Source organism: Microcaecilia unicolor, chromosome 5 (assembly GCF_901765095.1).
Source record: "Microcaecilia unicolor chromosome 5, aMicUni1.1, whole genome shotgun sequence".
In the NCBI taxonomy this organism is placed as follows: domain Eukaryota; kingdom Metazoa; phylum Chordata; class Amphibia; order Gymnophiona; family Siphonopidae; genus Microcaecilia; species Microcaecilia unicolor.
In genome coordinates, this window is record NC_044035.1 from 284,735,153 (window position 1) to 284,759,105 (window position 23,953).

The 23,953-nt window shown below is 47.1% G+C and overlaps 1 protein-coding gene across 1 annotated transcript in view; it reads right to left on the reverse strand.

Annotated features, from left to right (window-relative positions):
• The window catches only part of PROS1 (protein S), an 81,710-nt gene that overhangs the window by 39,714 nt on the left and 18,043 nt on the right, over window positions 1-23,953 (reverse strand). Inside the window, exons 3-7 of the mRNA XM_030204250.1 lie at window positions 20,435-20,459; window positions 15,715-15,801; window positions 11,071-11,193; window positions 9,707-9,838; window positions 734-859 (exon numbers count right to left, since the gene is read on the reverse strand). Coding sequence (XP_030060110.1) covers window positions 734-859; window positions 9,707-9,838; window positions 11,071-11,193; window positions 15,715-15,801; window positions 20,435-20,459 — 493 coding nt within the window. The remainder of the gene's footprint in view (window positions 1-733; window positions 860-9,706; window positions 9,839-11,070; window positions 11,194-15,714; window positions 15,802-20,434; window positions 20,460-23,953) is intronic.

The window sequence follows — 23,953 nt, forward strand, 5'->3', positions numbered from 1 at the left end:
GAAGTGCACCTCTGGAGGAGTAGGACAGACAGGGAGGTCCAATCCTGAGTGGGTTCGGTGGCTGGGTAACAGCCCTGCGGGACAACTTGCCATGGAAAGAGCAGGAAGCCACAGCCTTAGATTGTTCTACCAGAATGGATGGTTATTGGAGCACTGGTGGTTACTGTAAATATGTAAATACCCTCAAATTTATTAAGAGACTATTAATTCAGTAATTGGAACTTTTACCAAAAGCCTTGGATTGACACAAAAACCTCTTTCAGCAAAGTGAACTGTTGTTACAAGAAAAGTATGAGGTTTGGCTATCTGCATATATTTTGCATTTAACATAAAACCTGGAGTGGAGAGTTTCTTTGGAATGAGAGTGAAGTCAATTTACTCACAGATTGGTACAGAAATAATAAAAGTGTAGCTTATAACCCTATGGCCTACCAGGATTTAGCCAGGCCTCGGGCTGCACCAAGCTTGCGCCTGGGAGCCGAGTAAGTGGGACCAGGGTTACACATGATTACTGTGCACAAACAGGGAAATAACTGCATTTAGCACACCTTAGTAAAAGGGCTTAATATGCAGAAAGGGCACAGGGCAGGACAGTCTAAGTGCTGAACTGGTAAGCACTACCAGGCTATACAGCTTCTAGAAGTTCATTTTCTACTAAGAAGACCTAGACATCTTCACTGAGTACTGTTAAAGGGGGTATGGGTGGGAGTTAACAAATGTAGGCCACACCTACCTTCACAGCTCTTGGATATCAAATTGTATTGGTAACCCTTCCTACATTCACATATATACGCCCCAGGGGTGTTCTTGCACTGAGCAGACCCACAGATATCTTGATGAAGGCCACATTCATTTATATCTGGAAGAAAAAGCAATAAAATAACAGAAATCCTACAATGGAACACGTAGGGGAGAAGGTGAAATTAGGCCTTACCTGCTAATTTTCTTTCCTCTAGACCCTCCAGACAGGTCAAGATGCTTGGGTTATGCACGCCTAGCAGCAGAGGGAAACTGAGAACACTAACTTTGAACACTGTACATATAACCTGTGCCTAACCACAATTATCCAGTATACGACTAGCAAAGTAGAGAAAATTCAACACACAACTGGAACCTGAAAACTAAATAATAAACTAAAAAATAAATCCCTGTACCTGGAATCCCACAGAAACCAGACATGTGCTTAAGCAGACCGAACGCAAACAGTCTAGAGTCAAGGAAATGCCCCTGACATTGACTAGAAAAGTATAGAAACATACTATGAAACAACCATAGCAGGACACAGGCTCAAAAGATATCTGACACAAGACGGGCGGGCTCTTGACCGGTCTGGAGGGTCTAGAGGAAAGAAAATTAGGAGGTAAGGCCTAATTTCACCTTCCTCAGCAACCCTCCAGACCGGCCAAGACTGTTGGGAAGTACCAAAGCAGTATAAGATTAAAAGCGGGACCCCCGAAACCCAGAGGTCAATACCGCAGCCCCAAACCCAGAATCCTCCCTTGCCTGAACGTCAATTCTATAATGTCACACAAAGGAATGCATAGACGACCAAGCCACTGCCTTGCAAATCTCCTGCAGAGGAATAAAACTACTCTCTGCCCAGGAAGAAGCAACCCCCTGGGTAGAATGCGCCTTAAGCACCGATGGCACCACACGCCTCTTCCACAAATAGGCCGAAGCATAGCCGCCAAGAGGGGGGGTGGGAGGACAAAATTCCCCGGGCCCGAGCCTCCAAGGGGGGCCCGGCACCACAGTCCCACCTGCCCTCCGTCGTTGACCGTCTGCCCCCTGCATTGAAATCACAGTCTTACTTCCTTGAAAGCAGCGCTGCAGGCAGCAGAACGCCTCCCTTCGGGCCTCCTTCCCTCCCTGTGTCCCACCCTCGTCTGACGTAACTTCTGTGAGGGCGGGACACAAGGAGGGAAGGAGGCCCGAAGGGAGGCGTTCTGCTCCCTGCAGCGCTGCTTTCACGGAGGTGAGACTGTGATTTCAATGCAGGGGGCCCGGCTCGGTGGCAGACGGAGGGGGGGAGTAGCGGCAGCGACCTGGGGGGGGGGTGGAGGGGGGAGCAGTGGCTGTGGCGACCTCAGGGAGGTGGAGGGGGGAGCGGCGACGGGCAACCTCGGGGGCGGCGGGGTGGCGGCGAGGGTGGCAGGGGCGGGGCCCCAGGGGTGGCCTTGCCCCGGGCACGGCCCAGTCTCTCGGTGGCCCTAGGCTGAAGCAATAGCTCCTTTAACCACCGAGCTAGTGTTGCCTTAGAGGCAGCCGCCCCTTTCTTAGGACCTCCAAACAAAACAAACAGTCTATCGGAAGCTCGAAAATCCTGAGTCCTGCGCAAGTAAGAATACAAAATGTGCCTAACATCCAACTTGGCCAAACGATGTTGCGAAGCATCACCTGATTTATCACCCAACACTGGCAAATAAATCATCTGATTCACATGAAAAGAGGACACCACCTTGGGCAAGAAGGAAGGCACCGTCTGCAATGCAACTTTCTTCTTAGAGAATGACAAGAAAGTCTCCCTCCAAGACAAAGCCGGAAGCTCCAAAATTCTACGTGCCGAAGAAATGGCCACCAAAAAAACTGCCTTCGAAAGTAAGATCCTTACAGAAGCTGGAGTCCAAAGGCTCAAATGGAGTATCCACCAGTGCCTCTAAAACAAGGTTCAAATCCCATGGAGGAACCACCGGACGATGCTTCAGACGGATCAACTTCACTCTGTTCAAGGAACGCGCAACATCAGGAGAGGCCACTAAGGATACCCCCTGAACCTTACCCCCGAAACAGGACAAAGCTGCCACCTGCACTTTCAGGGAAGACAGCACGAGGCCCCTGTCTAATCCATCCTAGAGAAATTCCAAATCCTCCGCTATCAAAACACGTGAGGGAAAAAAGGACGACAACTGACACCAATTCTCAAAGATTCGCCTTACGCGCACATAAGCCAACAAAGTAGACATCTTACGGGAACGCAACATGGTACCAATTACCCTAAGAGAAAAACCTTTCCTCCTCAATTTGTGTTGCTCAAGAGCCAGGCCATAAGCGAGAACGGAGTTGGTTCAGGGGCCATCTCGATCGGCCCCTGAACCAACCTCACCGCGGACCCCAACAGGATCGGCTCCTGTACTGCCAACCACACTAGATCTCCGTACCACGGATGGCATGGCCAATTGGGAGCCACCAGGATTACTGGACCCGAGTGTCGCTCTATTCGCTGCATTACTCGCCCCACCAATGGCCACAGAGGGAACACATAAAGCAACTCGTGAAGAGGCCACGGAAGAACCAACGCATCGATCCCTTCGGACCGAGGATCCCGCTGCCGACTGAAGAAGTGAGGAACCTGGGCATTGTCAGCCGACGCCATGAGATCCATCACTGGACGACCCCATTCCAACACAATGCGCTTGAAGACTGATTGATGAAGAAACCATTCTCCGGGATCCAACGTGTTCCTGCTCAGAGAATCTGCGCTCACGTTGTCTATACCTGCCACGTGAACCACCAAGAGCTCCTGAAGATGCACCTCTGCCCAGCTCAGTAACTCTGTCGCCTCTTTGGCCAGCGCTCGGCTCCTCATTCCCCCTTGCCGATTATATGTAAGCCACGGCCGTGGCATTGTCGGAAAGTATCCTTACTGCCATGCCTTCAAGGAGGAACTGAAAAGACTGGAGAGCCAAACGAATCGCCTGCGTCTCCAGCCGGTTGATGGACCAGCAAGCTTCCTCCAACGACCAAAGACCCTGGGCCACCTGCCCCAGGCAATGACCTCCCCAGCCCCTCAGACTCGCATCCGTGGTGAAAATTACCCAGTCCGGCGGGTCCAACGGCATTCCCTTTACTATATTTGGAGTGTGAAGCCACCAGTGCAGGCTGCGGCGAGGGGCCTCTAACAGAACTAGCTTCTCCTCCAACTGCTGGATCTGAGGAGACCAGCGATCCAACAGAGCCCCCTGCAACTGACGCATATGGGCCCTGGCCCAAGGGACCACCTCTATCGCTGCCGCCATCAGACCCAGCACCTGAAGGTAAGAACGGGCCGAGGGAGCCCTCTGTGCACGGAGCTGCCGATCCTGACCCTGCAACTTGGAAACTCGAAGTGGAAACAGGAACACCCGAACTTTCTCTGTGTCAAAACGGACCCCTAGGTACTTCAGGGACTGAGAAGGTACTAGCTGACTTTTGGCTGGATTCACCACCCAACCCAGAGACTGCAAAAAGGATACCACACATGCGGTCGCTTCCTCGCTTTCCGACCTCGATTTGGCTCGAATCAACCAATCGTTGAGGTAAGGATGAACCAAAATGCCTTGCTTTCGTAGAGCCACCGCCACAACCACCATCACCTTGAAAAACGTGCGTGGCGCCGTCGCAAGACCAAAGGGAAGCGCACAAAACTGGAAATGCTCCCCTAATACAGCAAAGCGAAGAAAATGCTGATGCGCCGCCCGGATGGCAATGTGCAAGTAGGCCTCTGTCAGATCTAACGAAGTGAGAAACTCTCCTCTCTGAACCGCTACAATAACCGAGCGTAAAGTTTACGCACAAAAGGAGGGAACCTTCAGAGCTCCATTGACTCTCTTGAGGTCTAAAATGGGACGATATGAACCCTCCTTCTTGAGCACCACAAAATAAATCGAGTAGCAACTCATTCCCTTTCCCCTGGAGGAACGAAGACCACTGCTCCGAGATCTATCAGTCGCAACAGAGTCAGCGGCATAATCGAAAGAGAAGGATGCCCATCTTCCGACACAAATCGGGAGGCGGGTGTCCTTCTCTCAGGGTCGCCCAAATCGGCATAATCGAAAGCCGATTTTGGGCGTCCTCAACTGCTTTCCGTCGCGGGGACAACCAAAGTTCACGGGCATGGTTAAGAGATGGGCGTCCTCGGCCGATAATGAAAAAAAGAAGGGCGTCCCTGACGAGCATTTGGGAGACTTTACTTGGTCCAATTTTTTTCACGACCAAGCCTCGAAAAGGTGCCCGAACTGATCAGATGACCACCTGAGGGAATCGGGGATGACCTCACCTTACTTCCCCAGTGGTCACTAACCCCCTCCCACCCTAAAAAAAAAATTAAAAAGCATTTTTTCCAGCCTCTATGCCAGCTTCAAATGTCATACCCAGCTTCATCACAGCAGTATGCAGGTCTCTGGAGCAGTTTTTAGTGGGAGCAGTGCTCTTCAGGCAGGCGGACCCAGGCCAATCCCTCCCCCCCCCCCCCACCCGTTATACTTGTGGTGGTAAGTGTGAGCCCTCCAAAACCCACCCGAAACCCACTGTACCCACATGTAGGTGCCCCCCTTCACCCCTTAGGGCTATGGTAGTGGTGTACAGTTGTGGGGAGTGGGCTTTGGGGGGGGGGGGGCCTCAGCACCCAAGGTAAGGGAGCTATGCACCTGGGAGCAATTTGTGAAGTCCACTGCAGTGCCCCCTAGGGTGCCCGGTTGGTGTCCTGGCATGTCAGGGGGACCAGTGCACTACGAATGCTGGCTCCTCCTATGACCAAGGGCTTGCATTTGGTTGCTTTTGAGATGGGCATCCTCGGTTTCCATTAGGTTTCCATTATAGGTGAAAACCGAGGTTGTCCATCTCTAAGGTCGACCATCTCAACATTTAGGTCGACCATCTCTTAGGTCGACCTAAATGTTGAGATTTGGGCGTCCCCGACCGTATTATCGAAATGAAAGATGGACGCCCATCTTGTTTCGATAATACGGGATGTCCCGCCCCTTCGTGGGGAAGTCCTCAGAGATGGGCGCCCTTAGAGATGTGTGTCCCTATTCGATTATGCCCCTCCACGTCTCACACTGCTCTCGCCTTGCACTGAGAGTGACAAGGAGACACTAGAAAGAAATCTGAAAGAGGGCCATCGAACTCTAGCGCATAACAGTCGCGTACTACCTCCAGAACCCACTGGTCTGAAGTGACCTGGACCCACTTCTGGTAAAATAAACTCAACCGGGTGCCCACGCATACCAGAGGCTGGGCCCCCACACATTAGGAATTACGGACTGTACCAGGAGGTCCCGAGGAGGAATCCCGACCACCATGGTGTCCACCTCGAAAGGGCTGGGTCCTCTGGAAAACCGACCCCTGGATGCTCCACTAGACCTAACCGGCCTATACCGCCTTGCGTCCTGAAAACGTCCGTGCACAGAAGTCCCCCTGGAACCTGACTTAGGACAAAGCTCCGGAAGCCGCGGGACCTTAGCATCACCAAGCCCCCGCACCAACTTATCTAACTTCTCCCCAAACAGCATGGAACCTTTAAAGGAGAGTGAACAAAACTTTGACTTTGAAGCCGCATCAGCAACCCAACCCCGTACCCACAGGGCTCAACGGGTGCCTACCGCTAGGGTCATGTTCTCTGCAGACGCCCGTAACAAATCGTACAGCGCATCTGCCAAAAAAGATGACCCCATCTCCAACTTAGCCAACTCCTGAACCCAGGATGCCCTATCTAACTCAGGAGCATTCAGAAGTCTCTCAGTCCAGCAGAAACAAGCACGAGTTACCAAATCTCCACAAACAGAGGCTTGCAACGCCAAAGCTGATAAATCAAAACTCCCTTTAAGAAAGGACTCCAACTTTCTATCCTGAGGGTCCCGTAATGCAGCACCACCATCCACCGGGATAGCTGTGGCCTTAGTCACCGTTGTTACCACTGCATCCACAGCAGGAGGTTTCAAAGAATCCCTATCCTCCTGGGGAAGAGGGTAGAGCTTAGCCATGGCCTGAACCACTTTACACGGAGTATCCGGGGGTGCCCATTCCTGCGCTACCATGCCCCTCAGGTCTGCGTTCCTAGAAAACGAGCGTGGGAGCCACCGAATTCCCTTAACCAACGGATCCACCTGCTTCCCATCTCCCAGAGGAACCTCCGCGGTCTCAAATTTTAAAGTAGAAGACACCTGCTCAATAAGCTCGGATAACTCATCCCTATGAAAAATCCGAACTACCGAAGGGTCCTCACCTGGCAAAGACACCTCTTTGTCCTGACAGGAACACCTCTTCCTCCTCTAGCACACTGAGATTCCCCTCCGAATCTGGCAGAAAGCAGGTCTCCAGGTCCTCTGACCACTCCAAGTGAGGCCTCTTAGCTAATCCACCCCCTGCCACGTGACCAGGGAGCTCCATGCACGAAGGACCCGCCTTCCAGGCCTGAAACGTGGCTCAAATAAAATCAGGATGGAAACCCACCCCCCCGGAGGATTCTAAAAGTGAAGACGGATCCAGAACAGGGTTTCTCTGTGCAGACTGCGCTGGCTCCAATCCAGCGCGGGACAAATCCAAAATGGCAGCGGTTCCCGCCAAAATCGGGACCGCCGCTGTAACGCCCGCTTGTGCTGACTCAACCCCCTCCGAACACATGGCGGGAACCTCTGCCGATAACAGCGGAGGCACAGAGGAAGGGGGCTTGGGCTCCCCACAAAAACGGCACTGACTACCCAGCACTTCCAGCCCCCGACGAGCACAAAATCGGCAACAGAGGAGTTTCCTCGACATGACTGACAGCAGGAAAAATCTAAAGCCCAAGCCACCCACACACACATGAGCTCACCACAGGCCTCAGCTCTCCCAAGCAGCCAGAACGACGCCTGTTCAAAACCGGAGAAGCAGCTCTTTTTTTTTTTTTTTGTGAAACTTTATTTGAGCCTCGCTGCAGTTGACTGAAATGCACTCAAGGCTGCCGTCCCACCACGGCAGCCGAGGCACAAGGCTGCCCAAGAGGGAGAGCCGGCTAGGGGGAGGGACCTGGCCACCCGGGTGTGACACCCCAAGGGGTTCAAAGTAAAGGCCCCACAGGACCCACTACCCCCAAGCACACAGAGAAACCAGGCACAGGGTTCTTGTATTATTTTTTTTTTATTACACTAAGGAGAAAAACCCTAAGGCCTACCAGACCGGACAAGCTACACAGGCTGCATGTCTACCCTCTGCTGGAGACTGAGAAATACTGGATAATTGTGGTTAGGCACAGGTTTTATGTAAAGTGTTCAAAGTTAGTGTTCTCAGTCTCCCTCTGCTGGTAGGCTTGCATAACCCAAGCGTCTTGACCGGTCTAGAGGGTTGCTGAGGAACAGTGCCATCATGCATAGCAAGCATGGGAGTGGGATAAATAGGTTATGTCAATGAATAAAACCTCAAAGCATGGTCAATAAAGAGGTTTCAGATAGGCTTTGATGAGGGCAGCCACAGTGGAATCTAACCTTTCTTTTGAGTCAGAGGTCAACCGTGATAACCATAAAACCACCACAGGGATTGGCTTCTGTAAAGAGGGTCCTGCACATAGATGTAGCTTAATGTGAGTATAGGGTTTAATTCTCCCCACAAATGTTGTAGGTACTAATGCTAAATTTCTCTCCTTCCCCACACTGCTGCTATAACTTCCTTACTCTTTGCTCCCCCAAAGTAAGCAGAAAAACTACACCCATGCTCCTGCATTAGAATATACTAAGGTTCACTTCAATTAATTGTGACCTGAAAAATCGTTGATGGGCCTCTTGGTTTCCCTCCTATAACTTCATTTTCAAAGCACAAAATAATGCTTAGGGGCCTGATGAGCAGAAAAGGAGAAAGTATAGAGAGCTGTTTTAGGGCCCTGTTTACTAAGCCATGCTATAGGCACGCTAATGTTTTTAGCGCTTGCTAAAAATTAGCGTGCGTTAACACTAGAGAAACCCATAGGAATATATGGGTGTCTCTAGAGTTAGCACATGCTAAAAACGCTAGCACACCTTAGTAAACAGGGCCCTTAAGGTTATGTCATATTTATACACTACCTTCCTTGATCAAAGTTCAACCCAAAGGCGTTTGCAGCAAAAGTAACACAATAAACAACAAAACATCATTAGAACATAAGGTAATATTCAGAGGTCTTGTATCAATAACTCTGTTTCTGTACATGATGCCAATGAACATAACCTTTAACCCATAACTTCTTTACATTAAATTAGGGTTTTTCACTTCTAGATGTTATCATACATTTGCATCACTACATTTTATGCTCATGGTTTTACAATATTCTATTGGGTCAATATTCAAAGCGATTTAACTGGCCAGAAATGGCTCCTGGATGGTTAAATCGTCTTTTCAGAACTAACCACTAAATTTCAGCAGCACTTACTGCTGCTGAAAATAGCTGGTTGTCCGATATTCCGCACTTAACCAGCCAGGTTAACCACATAAATTGGACTACATAAAAGGCTGTCCTATCTTTATGCAGTAACCTACAGTCAGTTATGTGCTGAAAATCGAACTTAACTGGCTATGTGTTAGCTGGCTCTGCATGACTGGATATTCAATGCCAAAGCCCAGACAGGGCCCAGCATTGATTAATGAATAATATCGACCCCTATGTCTTCTTTCTAAAAAAAAAAAAAAAAATTTAAACCCAAAACATTTGCAATACCCAAGTAGACAATTACATTCACAAAGATCGCAATATATTGACATAGTATGTTTCACTGTCAAAACAAATTCCATTTCCTGCTAATTATTGGAATCAAAACATCATTTCCAACTTTTTAAGAAAAAGAAACAAAACCAGCTAATAATTGCAGCTGGAGTCCCAAAAACGCTCTGCGTCATTTCCCAGCAGACATCACTTTCAGTGAAACACTGCAGAATGTACTCCCTAAAGATAGAAAACATTTGGGATATTACACAAGGGTCAAGGGCCATCGACTTGATATACCTTTACAGCTCCGTTTATTAGATGACAAGTTGTAACCATCTTCACAAAGACACTGGTAGCTCCCAGCCAGATTAACACACTTTTGACTACAACCTCCATACGGATTCTCTGGGTCTAAACATTCATTTATATCTGAAAGGAAAATAACTACTGTTTCAAAAAAGAATACACAACAATTTGGATAGGCATCAAAATCATGGAGCCTATTCTCTAAGACTATTTAAGCACCTAAATGTCCATATAGAATCCTAGCATAACCCAGTATTGATATACCTAAACATTTACAAGTAATGCATTTGCATGCGCCTGCTTCAGGGGTAAATACTTCTTGTTTGGAGACAAACCGATGTGAAAAATAAAAATACAATACTGGTTCTGTTTTCAATGGTTGCTTGTCAGCAGCTACAACAATGCTCAACAAGTGAGATGCAATCTGCATTGTACAGCACACAGCATTCTACTTTCACTCCCTTGTTTTTAACCGTTGAACACAATAAAGAATCATCTGGTTCCAATTTTTATTGATTGACTCCACTTCCTGCATTTGGTTTTATGTAAATGTGAGCAACTTAGATGTCACATTTATGCACACAACTTACAGTATTCCTGTAAGTTGCCCATGTAAATGTCAGCCCCACCAATGCCCTGTCCATGCCCCTCTCCTGTGAATGAGACTCTAACAATTAGCATTATGGCATTTGAGCACATAGTTACACAAGCACAGTTAGATGCATGACTCCTATTTATGCACATGGATGATATTATTTTATAAACTGACATGCGTAATCGGTGCATATAATTACATGGCCTGTTACAGAATGAAGGGGATAGCGCCACTGAGTATACCAAACAAATTGGAGAAACAAATTGGAGAAAATTTTCTTCACTCAACGTGTAATTGAACTCTGGAATTTGTTGCCAGAAACTGTAGTAAAAACAGTTAGCTTAACGGGGTTTTAAAAAGGTTTGGATGGCTTCCTAAAGGAAAAGTCCATAGACCATTATTAAAATGGACTTGGGAAAATTCACAGCTTATTTCTAGAATAAGCAGCATAAAATGTATTGTACTGTTTTGGGATCTCGCCAGGTACTTGTGACCTGGATTGGCCACTGTTGGAAACAGGATGCTAGGCTTGATGGACCTTCGGTCTGTCCCAGTATGGCAATACTTATGTACTTATAGTTTGTAACATCTACATTAGTTGTTTCAAATTATAAACTGCCAGCCATGCTGAGTATCAACCTCATCATGTTCTATATTTATAAACGTTATATACCAAGTAATATTTCATATATAATTCCTATATTGCATTTATTATATACATGCATGAACTATACGGTAAGACATATTGTGCTGGACACACCTTCTTCACATTTCTTCCCATCCCATCCGGGCTTACAGATGCAGGTGTAAGAGGCTTTCCCATCCTTGCACTCCTGGTATCCATCTGTGTGGCAGGGCAGAGGTTTACACTGGTCTGTAATCACTGCACAACAGCACAAAATAGCTAATCAGATAATTTATGCACCTTGGCACCTTCATTTCTACTTTCACACCAGAGCAAACAAAGTTCTTCTGAAAATTGGCAAATAAACATGACTTCAAAAAGGCAGATGATAAAATGCTATGACTTCAAACACCTGGAACATAAAGAAATATCATCAGAAATTTTATGCATAGGAAATGCAAAGCTAGCGCACTGGGGAAGGGAATTCTTGGAGGAATAGAAGTGATTGGGAAAGGGATGGGCTGGGGCAAGGGTATTAAGCGCCCCCTCCCCCAAACACACACGGTTAACTTTTGAGCTCCTAGCGATCCACCTACCATATTTCAATTATTTATTTATTTTATTATTAAGATTTAATTTACCACCTTTAGGAAGAAATTTACTCAAGGCAGTGTACAGCAAGAATACTGCATAGTACTCCCCCGTCCCCACCTGGGTACTCCTTTCTTGATACCCAACTGGCAAATTTTTATGAAAAGAACAGTGGATATCTGCTGAGTAATAATGCAAGGAGACCAAAGTGATGATAATGTGCCTGACATTTTTACTCTGTAAGACCTAAACTGCAGGAAGCCCTGAAACCAGGACAAGACTTTCTCACAAATCCCAAATTGGTCTAGTAAATTTAACAAAAGATCATGATCCACCATGTCAAAGGCACTTGACCTGTCAAATTGCATAAACAGGACCTTGTTGCCTAAACAAATTTCCTCCCTGAAGGCAGGAACTAAAGTGGTTAAAACAGTCTCAGTACTATAGCATGGACTGAAGCCAGACTGGGACAGGTGCAGGAGACCACAGCTGGAAAGATAGAGAGCTGGGCTGCTACAATTTCTTCTATCACCTTAACCAATTAAGGGGATGGAAGCAACAGGCCTGTAGTTGGCAAAGTCACTCAGAGGGTCTTTTACTAAGGCGTGTTCACGTTTTTGGCATGCGCTTAAATTGTGGGCGCATTAAACATTCGAGATGTCAATGCATTCCTATGGGCGTCTCTAACATTTAGCGTGCCCACAATTTTAGCACGTGCTAAAAACGTGAGCGCGCCTTAGTAAAAGATGAGCTCAATGAGCCTGAGGAAGTTTTAGGAATAGAGGTTAAGAGGTGTGGTAGCCGTGTTAGTCCACTTTTAAAGGTAATCAATAGAAATAAAACATGGAAAAGAAAATAAGATGATACCTTTGTTATTGGATATAACAATACATTTCTTGATTAGCTTTCGAAGGTTGCTCTTCTTCGTCAGATCAGAAATAAGAGGAATAGAGGTTAAAATTATAGAACCCCTCTCAGCTGGGAAGAAGCCCCATCAGAATGGCTACTTGAAAACTGCTACCCTTCCTAAGGCAAAAGTATATACTGACAGTTGTGACTGTTAGGACCTACTACACTCCACTGATTTCAGCTGCTCTTTGCCATCCTCCTATAACTGCTGCTCTAGGCAACAACCTTCTCTTGCCTGGTGCTCTGGGGAGTTGTTTTGTTACTCATGCGGAGAACAGGGAAGGTGTTCAAGGCAAATACTAACAACAAATTTATAGCAATTGATTCAGATTCTGTTACAAAATAAAACAGAGGTAATGGATGCTTATCAGGTAGTGTACAATATCTCCTTTCACCTGTTATGGCAGACAAAGCAGCTCTACAGTGATCCCTTTTCTGACACAACTTCATTAGCCAAGGTCACTCATCTCTGCTTTGGACACAGGAACAAACATTTGGCAATGCAAATTGCATAACAAAACAGGGGAGTGACCACCCTGAAGTGTGGGTGTATTCATGATTTGTTATCTATTGATTCCTATGGAGGAAAAATATACATGTTCTTGGGGGGGGGGGGGGGGGGGGAGAACATGATTTCATGTAGGAATCAATGGGAAATGAACACAGCTGGCAAAACGCATAGCTGAGATGCAAACAGAGGAATGTCCTATAAAAGTCTAAGGGCTAGATGCACTAAACATAACAAGCCAGCAATGTGGGTTTTAAACTGGTTCTAGCCAGTTTAATGTGCAAGTAGTAAACTGGGACATGCACAAAAGGGCATTCCCATCACAGTAGCAGCTAACGAAAACGGAATGCAGATGAGCAAATTAGTATTATATAATGTGTATAATTTGTATTATAATGAGATGCACTACCATTTTCCGATCCCCTTACCATGGGAAACCTAACAGCTGAGCAACACGTCTGAGAAGGATGACAATCGGGAAAAAAAAATGTCCAAGTGCTCGTCAGGGACGTCCTTCTAAAGTGCCTAACATGGACGTCCTTCACTCACAAAAACAAAAAAGGACGTCCCCGACAAGCACTTGGACGTTTGCAGCTTTCTCCAAGTGAAGGGCTACTACTTATTTTAATCATTCCTTTAAAGTTGAACGAAGGTCCCCTTCCTCATCGCCAGCTGAAGCTCCTTGAAAGGGCTAACAGACAATTGTGAGGCCCCCCCCCCCCAATGGCCTGTCAGCCAATCACAGCACATTTAGCTGACACCAGTGACAGCTAAACGCGCTGTGATTGGCTGAGAGAGACCTGGAGGAGAGGCATAATCGAAAGGGACGGGTGGTCGCGGGACTCTGCTCTCTACAGTGCCGGTATCAGCATCAGTGCAGGGAGCTGTGCCTAAGGAGGGCTTCACACTCTCCACAACAGAAGATAAGCAGTGACATCGGAAGTGTGAGCAATTTGGAATATTCTAAGGGAGCACCAGGAATTGTTACTGAAGTCAATAAAATAACTGACAGCCTAAAAACCTGCTGCTGCTGTTCAGATTCCCATATGTGACATCGCTAACTGTCAATTCCATGAAAGAAAGGTGTTTGAAAAGAAATGCTTTCATTAATCCATTGCATCTCCTGTACCTGGTTAAAAGTTGGGACCTCTCCTTTAATCTTCAACAAGTGCCCCAGACTGTTACACCATTTTACTCATCATATCTGACACTGTTCTGCCCTGCCCTTGGAGTAAATCCAGATTGCCTATGAATTGGGCACCTTTGAGTTTGAAGAACAGCCCATCCTGCTCGTCAGGGACGTCCTTTTTTTTGTTGTTGTTTTTTTTGAGTGAAGGACGTCCATAAAGGACATCCTTGGCATGCGCAGAGCAGCCAGCATAACGCTTGGCTGCTCTGCGCATGCTCAGCTGGCCGACTGGCTTGGAAGGAAATAGCATGCAAATGTGCTAGCAGCGAGCAGCTTATTTACATGCGATTTCCTTGATGCATGCCCGTTTCTTACCGATTCACTAAGGAATCGGTAAGGGAAGGGCTTTAACATTTTTGTTAGTGCATCTACCCCTAAGTCCAGTGCAGTCCTTTTAATATCGGGGATGTGGAGGTTAATTAAACTATGCAAGTGTTAGTTTACAGCAGCCATTAGCATGCATCTGCACTAATAGCTATCACACTTTAAAAATGGCCAGCATGGTAAAAATACAGTGCTAGCTGTTTAGAGTAGGCAAGGGTGGGTTCCAGGCCAGTCAAGGGCAGAGATGGAGCATGGCCAGCACTGACAGGTAACACGTGGGACAATACCCAAATGCTAGCTAGTTTTGGTAATTATACATAAGTCTGCTGTTTGATGCTGAGTAATGTTTTTGTATTGTGGTTGATTATGAATGTTTTTATGGAAACCACCTAGTTATAGGTGGTATATAAGTTTTTTAAATAAATAAATGAAGTGTAGCCATGCTACAGGCAGTCAAGTAGTGCAATAGCTGCCTATAAGAAAAAAGAAGAACTCATAATCAAGGTCCCTCCTCCCAATTAAAAGCCCTCCCCCCTTAATACATAACATCTCCCTTTCTGATCAATTCAAACGCTCCCCATAAAAAAGCATCCCCCCTTCCCGATCAGAAGCCTCTCCTCAATAGGCTCCTCACCTCCAACAGAACCCACCCTTATGAGCATACCCCCTCACAGCATTCCTCCCTGAGCAGAAGACCACCACTCACAGCATCACTTCTTTATACTGCAGACTGACCCCTAGCACATCACAAGGTTACTATTAGAGGTCCTAGCTGGCATTTTGAACCTACTCTAGCTACAGGGCAGAAACAGACGGGGACCACTCTTGCCCCATCCACTAGATCACCAGGGAGACCCTCAGCGAATCCTTGTAGGGGGGTGGGGGGAGGGGATCTATTGGGGGGGATTTGGTTGGGGGGTGAAATTCTGCTCGGGGTAGGATGAATTTATTTATTTCTTTTCTGTGCCAGGGCTGTGCTATCGGCCAGGGCATGTAATGCAGTCCGTGCAGTAAATGTCTGCCCTGTGTGGTAAAAAGAGGGAAGATGGCGACCACACTCTTTGCATTTACCAATCTTTGCCCTTACCACACTTTTACTTAAGGTACGGTAAGTGCAAAACCTTATAGCAGTAAACAGGCCCTTTAGGAAATTTTCTGTCATTCAAGGCACTCTTAAAATTTAATCAAAACTAGTTTTATAGAATTCTGGTTCGGTGAAAATCTTACCAAGTCTTTCTTATAGAGAGCAAATACTTACCTGTAATACAACTTCTTAGGTCCACAGGCCCATCAGAAGTTAAAGAAGCAGGCCTAGAAATTCCAGCACGATGGGAGCCCAGACAGGCTACAAAAGGAAAATGCAAAATTAACTTGTACCTCAGCGGTCTTCAAGGATTAACACTACTACTACTACTACTACTACTTAACATTTCTAGAGCGCTACTAGGGTTACGCAGCGCTGTACAATTTAACAAAGAGAGACAGTCCCTGCTCAAAGAGCTTACAATCTAATAGACAAGTGAACGGTCGGTCCGATCGGGCAGTCAAATTGGGGCAGTCTGGATTCACTGAACGGTAAGGGTTAGGTGCCGAACGCAGCATTGAAGAGGTGGGCTTTAAGCAAAGACTTGAAGATGGGCAGGGAGGGGGCTTGGCGTAAGGGTTCAGGAAGGTTGTTCCAAGCATAGGGTGAGGCGAGGCAGAATGAGCGGAGCCTGGAGTTGGCGGTGGTGGAGAAGGGTACTGAGAGGAGGGATTTATCCTGTGAACGGAGGTTACGGGCGGGAACGTAAGGGGAGATGAGGGTAGAGAGGTAGTGAGGGGCAGCAGACTGAGTGCATTTGTAGGTAAGAAGGAGAAGCTTGAATTGAATGCGGTATCTGATCGGAAGCCAGTGAAGTGACCTGAGGAGAGGGGTGATATGAGTATATCGGTTCTGGCGGAATATGAGACGTGCAGCAGAGTTCTGAACAGACTGAAGGGGGGATAGATGGCTAAGTGGGAGGCCGGTGAGGAGTAAGTTGCAGTAGTCCAGGCGAGAGGTAATGAGAGCGTGGACGAGAGTTCGGGTGGTGTGTTCAGAGAGGAAAGGGCGAATTTTGCTGATGTTAAAGAGGAAGAAGCGACAGGTCTTGGCTATCTGCTGGATATGCGCAGAGAAGGAAAGAGAGGAGTCAAAGATGACTCCGAGGTTGCGGGCAGATGAGACGGGGAGGATGAGGGTGTTATCAACTGAGATAGAAAGTGGAGGAAGAGGAGAAGTGGGTTTTGGTGGAAAGACGATAAGCTCGGTCTTGGACATGTTCAGTTTCAGGTGGCGGTTGGACATCCAGGCAGCAATGTCGGATAAGCAGGCCGATACCTTTGCCTGGGTCTCCGCGGTGATGTCTGGTGTGGAGAGATACAGTTGGGTGTCATCAGCATAGAGATGATACTGGAAACCATGAGATGAGATCAGGGAGCCCAGGGAAGAGGTGTAGATTGAGAAGAGAAGGGGTCCAAGGACCGATCCCTGGGGAACACCAACAGATAAGGGGATGGGGGTGGAGGAAGATCCATGAGAGTGAACTTTGAAGGTGCGGTGGGAGAGATAGGAGGAGAACCAGGAGAGGACAGAGCCCTGGAACCCAAATGAGGACAGTGTGGCAAGAAGTAAGTCATGATTGACAGTGTCAAAAGCAGCGGATAGATCCAGGAGGATGAGGATGGAGTAGTGGCCTCTGGATTTGGCAAGGAACAGGTCATTACAGACTTTAGAAAGTGCTGTTTCTGTCGAGTGAAGAGGGCGAAAACCGGATTGAAGCGGATCAAGGATGGCATGAGAGGTCCACCAATGTATACATTAATCCATTTACTGTGACATAGTTACTTAATGTTCTATGTAATCTTGTACTGAGTGTTTTAAGTTATATATATTTCTAAAATTAAGATATATTGTACTTAGTCAAAAGCTCTTGTTATAGAATTTAAGAAACTCATAAACATTTTAAACTTTAAAAACATATCCCAGAACAAACTCTAATTATAAACTACGGATTGCTAATGTGGCGGCCAAGTTAGTCCTTAGATGTTCAGAAATAAAGTTAATAAAACATAGAAAAAAATAGAGAAAGACACTTTTTTATTGTAGTAACAATTGGGTCAATGTTCAAAGTAATTTAACAGACCAGAAATGGCTCTTGGCCAGTTAAATCACCTGTTTGGGGCTAACTGCTAATTTTCAGTGAAATTAATCGGTTAGCACCAAACTGAAAACTGACTATTTTGGGGGCATTCTGGGGGCAGAGGTGGCACTTGGCCGGTTAAGTGCTAATATTCAGTACTTAACTGGCCAGGGTAATGAATAAATAGGACCGCATACAAGTTAATCCTATCTTTATGTACTGCCCCATAGCTGGTTAAGTGCTGAATATTGCAGTTAACCTGCTATATGTTATCTGGCTAGGCAAACCCTCAAATTCAATGCCGGTGCCCAGTCATGGCCCAGCATTGAATTTCCACTTTTAATGCCAGTGGTGGCCAGCAAAACGCTGATCGCCGCCAGCTGAATATCGGGCCCAATAGAATTTTAACCAGCTGTTTATATTGCTTTGGAGGGGGGGGGGGTTGTTTTTATATATTAACTTTGTAGCCCTTTAACTAAAATGTGTTGAGATTTGTAGTTAATGTGACTTAACATAGGATTTTCCCAATCATTAACTCCAAATCTAATGTGGCATGTTTTAGGGTTTTTCAATTTTGTTTTTTTTTATTCAGGTGGCACACTGATGCCATCATTAGTGCATGGTACCTGCTAGGAGTTAACGGGAGTGTACTTTCTCCCTCCTATTTAGAAGGATCTCCTGCCTCCTATTTAGGAGGCATTAAATGCTCCTGGGTTAACTCTGCATTATCTAGTTAGAATGTGCTAATCATAGCATATTAACTGGATAATGAAGGAACGCTGCCTCTCCAACCATGACACACTCCTTCTGAAAAATATATTTTTTTAAATCAGGTAATGTGCGTGTCAGTGCACAGACAGGCAAACATTTTAATGCGTTTCTGCAGTAGCCTGTTTACATGCACTAATCGAGCATTAAGAGTGTATTACCCTTTAGTAAAAAAGGGCTCCCTTTATTTCAAATAAAGGGGTCTTTTTACTAAAAGCATTAACATCTGAGCTTAATGCTTTTTAACCCAGGAGTTTCTCATGTGCTATGTCCAGATTGAATGCAGCATAATTTAAGACTTTATTAAATATTTTTTTCTAGTCACGCTAGCCCACTCATTCTATATAGCATGCCAAACGTTAGGCACAAATTCATTGTGTGATTTCCATGCTACAATGGCAGTTAAAGCCAAAATGGTGGTGAAACAGCAGGTACACATACTTAGACACTATTCTGTAACTTGGCGTCTAAGGACCCAATGCACAAAGCTTACAGTGCTTGGAACATTTGCTTTAGACTGGTTATAGCTTTACAAGCAAATGTTATTTAGCTTGTAAAGCACTAAGGGGATCTACATCCCTTTTACCATTCCCCATAGCAGCTATCGACTACTCTATTCAAATGCTTTGCAATGAGCTCATTAGTATTAAAATAAGAATTCCAAGCAATGCACAGACCTGATCGTCTACCTTTAACATATAAAATTTTATGGCAGGTCTGGACCTGTTCTTACAGGGACCAGTCTGCTTGCATTGAATATCCGGGTTTAGCGGTAACCACGGGATGATTTTACAAAGATATTTGTTCCTCCCTATCTCTCCTTGATCTTTCTGTGGGTTGGGGCCCTCCTCCATCCCTTCGGGCATTGGGGGGGAGGGGTGCAAGAGCAATAGCTCTCCCTCTAAGGGGTGGGTTTTATCGTTCTTCTGCTATTTTGGGAGAGGGCCCCTCCCAAAGGGGATTCTCTACAGCACTACCTAAATAAGGGGGTACAATAACAAAAAATATAACTCAAACTCTTGTTATGTTTGGCTTCATTTATGCTTTCTTCTCAATAAAAAATGTTCAAACATAAAATAGCCAGACATCCATGTAGGGCAGAGATGTAGCCTAATGGTTAGAGCAGTAGACTGAGAGCCAGAAGACCCAGGTTCAGATCCCACTTCAGCTTTTTTTTTTTTTTTTGCAATTTTTTTTTCAAAATTGTGAGCCTTCCAGGAATAGAAAAATACTTACTGTACCTGAATGTACACCACTTCAATAGCATTCTGTCTTGCAGGTGTCATATATTCAGGTACAGTAAGTATATTTCTATTTCTAGAGGACTCACAATTTAAAAAATAATATTAATAAAATAAGCTAAAGTGGAAATTCAACCTGGGTCCCTTGTTTTTAAGCCCACTACATTAACTGTCAGGCTACTCCTCAAACCTGCATACTGCTCTGTCAAGAATGTCCACAGTACCTGAAGCAGTCATAGAGCTTGGTATCCCTTATAGGTTTCACACCTGGGAGAAAGGAAGGGGGATAGAGACCACTGGGGGATTAAGGAGCTGCTGTGCCTTAATCCCCCTAGTGGACAGCTGCTCAATCAGAGCAGCTTTCTGTAACCCGGACATGCCAAGCACTAGGTCTAAATAGGGACGTCCATTTTTTAGACATAGATGTTTCTTCTCATCAGTGATTGGTGTTGGACATCCATATTTTGGTCCTTCCCTAGTCTCACCCAAAACACGCCCAGACCACGCCACCTTGCCATATGGGCATACTACAGTGTTAGATGCCCACATCCTGGTTTTATATAATTGGGATTTGGATACAAACTTAGACTGTGAGCCTGACAAAGAAATACCCAGTATACCTGAATGTAATTCACCTTGAGCTACTACTGAAAAGATCTGAGCAAATCCTAAATAAATAAATGTGATATAAATATTCTAATAAAGGACTGCCTCACCCAGAAGCCCTATGTACTAAGCTCTTTTTCCATAGGCACAAAATGGGAGAAAATATTTATTCTATTTGGCCCCAATCTTCTAAACTTACCCAAATACATGGGGTAGAAATACTCCTAGAAAAAAGAAAGAGGAAAATCATTCAGCTCATTTTAATAAAAAGATACAAAATGTATAGAAAAGAATATTATATAAACAAACACTATTCTCCTAGACCCATCTGTATTTATATATACAAACAGGAATGGCTTCTCTACAAGGTGGACTAGGCATCTGCCTAGGGTGAAAGAATTGGGGGGGGGGGGGGTTGCGGTTCAGGAGCAGAAGAGGGCCTAACCCCCACCCCAGGCCCAGCATCTCCCATCCCTTTGTGGGACTGATACAGCTACCTTACTTCCTCCTGCAAGAGGTCAGAAAGCTCCACAATGTCTTTAAGCACAGGCCCACACTCAAGCGCTGCTGTATCCTGCTCACCCTCCCTCTGATGCAACTTCTTGTCAGGGGGATGTGGAAGCCTTTGAGCACTGGCCAGTGCTTAAAGGTCTCAGGCACGCTCAGTCCTCTTGCAGCATTGGGCCTGGGAGAAGGAAGGGCAGTGGTAGTGACAGGCCCAGCCAGTGGCGTAGCCAGAAGTCAATTTTTGGGTGGGCTAACAGGTTGGATGGGTGGGCACTAGACAGTGGTGTGCTGGTAAATGTTTAACAACAGGCTTTCTCCCCGGTCCACCTCTGCACCCCCCCCCCCCCCCCCCCCCCGTCCACCTGTGCACCTCCCCTCAAAATTGCAGAGCTGGCTATAGCCGGGGAGAGAGCCTGGGGGGGGGGGGTGGGGCAATGCATTACTCTCTCCAGGAAAAAAAAATTAAATGATCCCAGGTTCCAATTTAATTCATGTTTAATGTGGGATAAAATGCCATAAATAAGTAAATATAAACTTTTAATGTTGAGCACCTGATTCTCAAAGTGGACATATTCTAAACACTATAATGAAAATAAAATGATTTTTTTCTACCTTTGTTGTCTGGTGACTGTTTTTCTGATCATGCTGGCCCAGTATCCGATTCTGCTGCTATCTGTCCTCTTAACTCCGTTTCCAGGGCTTCCTTTCCATTTATTTCTTTACTTTCCTCCTTTCTTCTTCATTTCTTGCTCTATATCCATAAGTAAAAGCTGGGTCCTCCGCAGACTTGACTGTCCAGTGGATCCAGCTTCTGCCTATTTTCTTCATCCATGTGTAGTTTTTCTCCCTTTTCCCTCATCTCCTTCCTCACTCTTCCATCCCCTCCATCCATGTCCAGCATTTCTTCTCTCTCCCTTCCCTCTCTTCCATCCATGTCCAGCAACCCTCCTCTCCCCTGCCCTCCCCTTCATACACCCATGTCCAACAACCTTCCTATCTCCTCTTTCCTCCCCTCCATCCACGCATGTCCAGCAACTCTCCTCTCCCCTCCAGCCATCCATACCTAGCAATTCTTTTCTCTCCCCTGCCCCCCTCTATCCATCCATCCCCAGCAATTCTCTTCTCTCTCCCCTTGTCCCCTCCATCCATCCATCCCCAGCAATTCTCTTCCCTCCCCTGCCCCCCTCCAGTCATCCATCCCCAGCAATTCTCCTCTCTGCTCTGCCCCTATCCAGCCATACCCAGCAATTCTGTTCTTGCCCCTGCCCCCCTCTATCCATCTATACCAGCAATTCTCTTTTCTCCCCTGTCCCCTCCCTCCAGCCATCAGCGATTCTCCTCTCACCCCTCCCGCTCCCATCCATGTCCTGCGATTCCACCTGCCCGCCCGGAGCCCTCTTCTCCCCCCCCAAAAAAAAAATTTACAGTGCAGGCTGAGCTCCGTTCCCGCATCTGCCTCCCTCACTCTCACGGCAGCGCTTCCCAAACGCTGCCCACCGCTGCCACGATCACGGGATTTACCTCCCTCCGTCTCAGCACTCAGCAGCAGCGGTAGCAAATCATACACGCTGCCTCCTTCTAACCCGGAAGCGTCTCCTCTGCCGCTTCCGGGTTAGTAGGAGGCAGCGTGTATGATTTGCTATCGCTGCTGCTGAGTGCTGAGAGGAGGGAGGTAAATCCCGCGATCGTGGCGACGGTGGGCAGCATTTGGGAAGCACTGCCGTGAGAGTGAGGGAGGCAGATGCGGGAACGGAGCTCAGCCTGCTCCCTCTGCTCCGCTGCCTCCACTGCTGGGTGGGCCTGAACCCAAACTGGGTGGGCCTGGGCCCACCCAGGCCCACCCGTGGCTACGCCCCTGGGCCCAGCAGAGGGAAAGGGACTAAATGGGAGATTTGGAACATAATGGAAGTAGGGAAGGGGAGATGAGATGCTGGCCACCTGAGGAAGCAGAAATTCTTCCCAACTGGGAAGGGAAAGGGACATGCTAGCCACCTGGGCGGTAGGGAGGGGAAGAAGAGATGCTGGCCACCTGGGGGGCAGGGGAAGGGGAAGATGCTGCATGACAGGGGTGGGGTAGGAGAGGGAAGGCAAGATGCTGGATTATTATGCAGGTTTCAGGGGAGCAAGGGTAGGGCCTTGAGCTGCCCATGGGGACTGCACAGCTGAAGGTTTGGCTACGGCATCTCTACTTTATGCAGGGCCGCCGAGAGATTGGGCCGGGTCCTCGCGCCCCCCCCCCCCCCCCCCCGAGGTTGCCGCTAACTCCCTCCGTCTGCCACCAGGCGGGGCCCCCTGCATTGAGATCACAGTGCCTCTCACCTCCGTGCGAAAGTGCTGCAGGCAGCAGGGCAGCAGATCGCTTCCCTTTGGGCCTCCTTCCCTCCCTGTGTCCCGCCCTCGCGGAAGTTACATCAGATGAGGGCAGGACACAGGGAGAGAAGGAGGCCCGAAGGGAGGCGATCTGCTGCCCTGCTGCCTGCTGCGCTTTCACATGGAGGTGAGAGGCGCTATGATTTCAATGCAGGGGGCAGACTGTTGACGACAGAGGGCGGGTGGGACTGCGGCGCCAGGCTCCCCTTGGAGGCTTGGGCCTGGGGAATTTTGTCCTCCTTGCCCCCCCCCCCCCCCCCTCTCGGCGGCCCTGGCTTTATGACCAGAATGTATAGGTTCAAAAGAGCTAGACTTAGGATGTTCCATGAAAGGTTTTAAATTATAGGGAGAGTGATGAATTTCAGCTGATTCTATAAAACCTGTGTATTCAAGTGATGGTAGGCATATTGTTATACAGATATAGTTATCTCTACCTGTGTCAAGTGTGTAAAATTTTGACTTGGAAACTTTTGCAGCTTCTAGAACCAGAGCTCATTCTTTTGTATAGTAACTGCCATAGCATGAACCATCACTGTGGAGGGATGCCTGAGGGACTATAAAACTCTAGACATGGCCTTGTCTTTGGCTATTTGCTCCTTTGACCACTGCACCATTAAGAAAGGGGGAGTGTGTGACTGACTAACACAGCCAGTGCACAGGGGAAGGAAGGAGTGAGGAAACAGTAACAGTAACATGTTATCTGCCAAGGGCCCACCTTATCCCTATGGGCCTGCTGAAGATAATATGCTTTCCTTGTTAAAACACTCCACTCACTTCATAAAACTATCAGTAAGGACAGTCAGAAATTGGGAGAAGAAGGAAGGCGAGGTAAAGGAAAAAG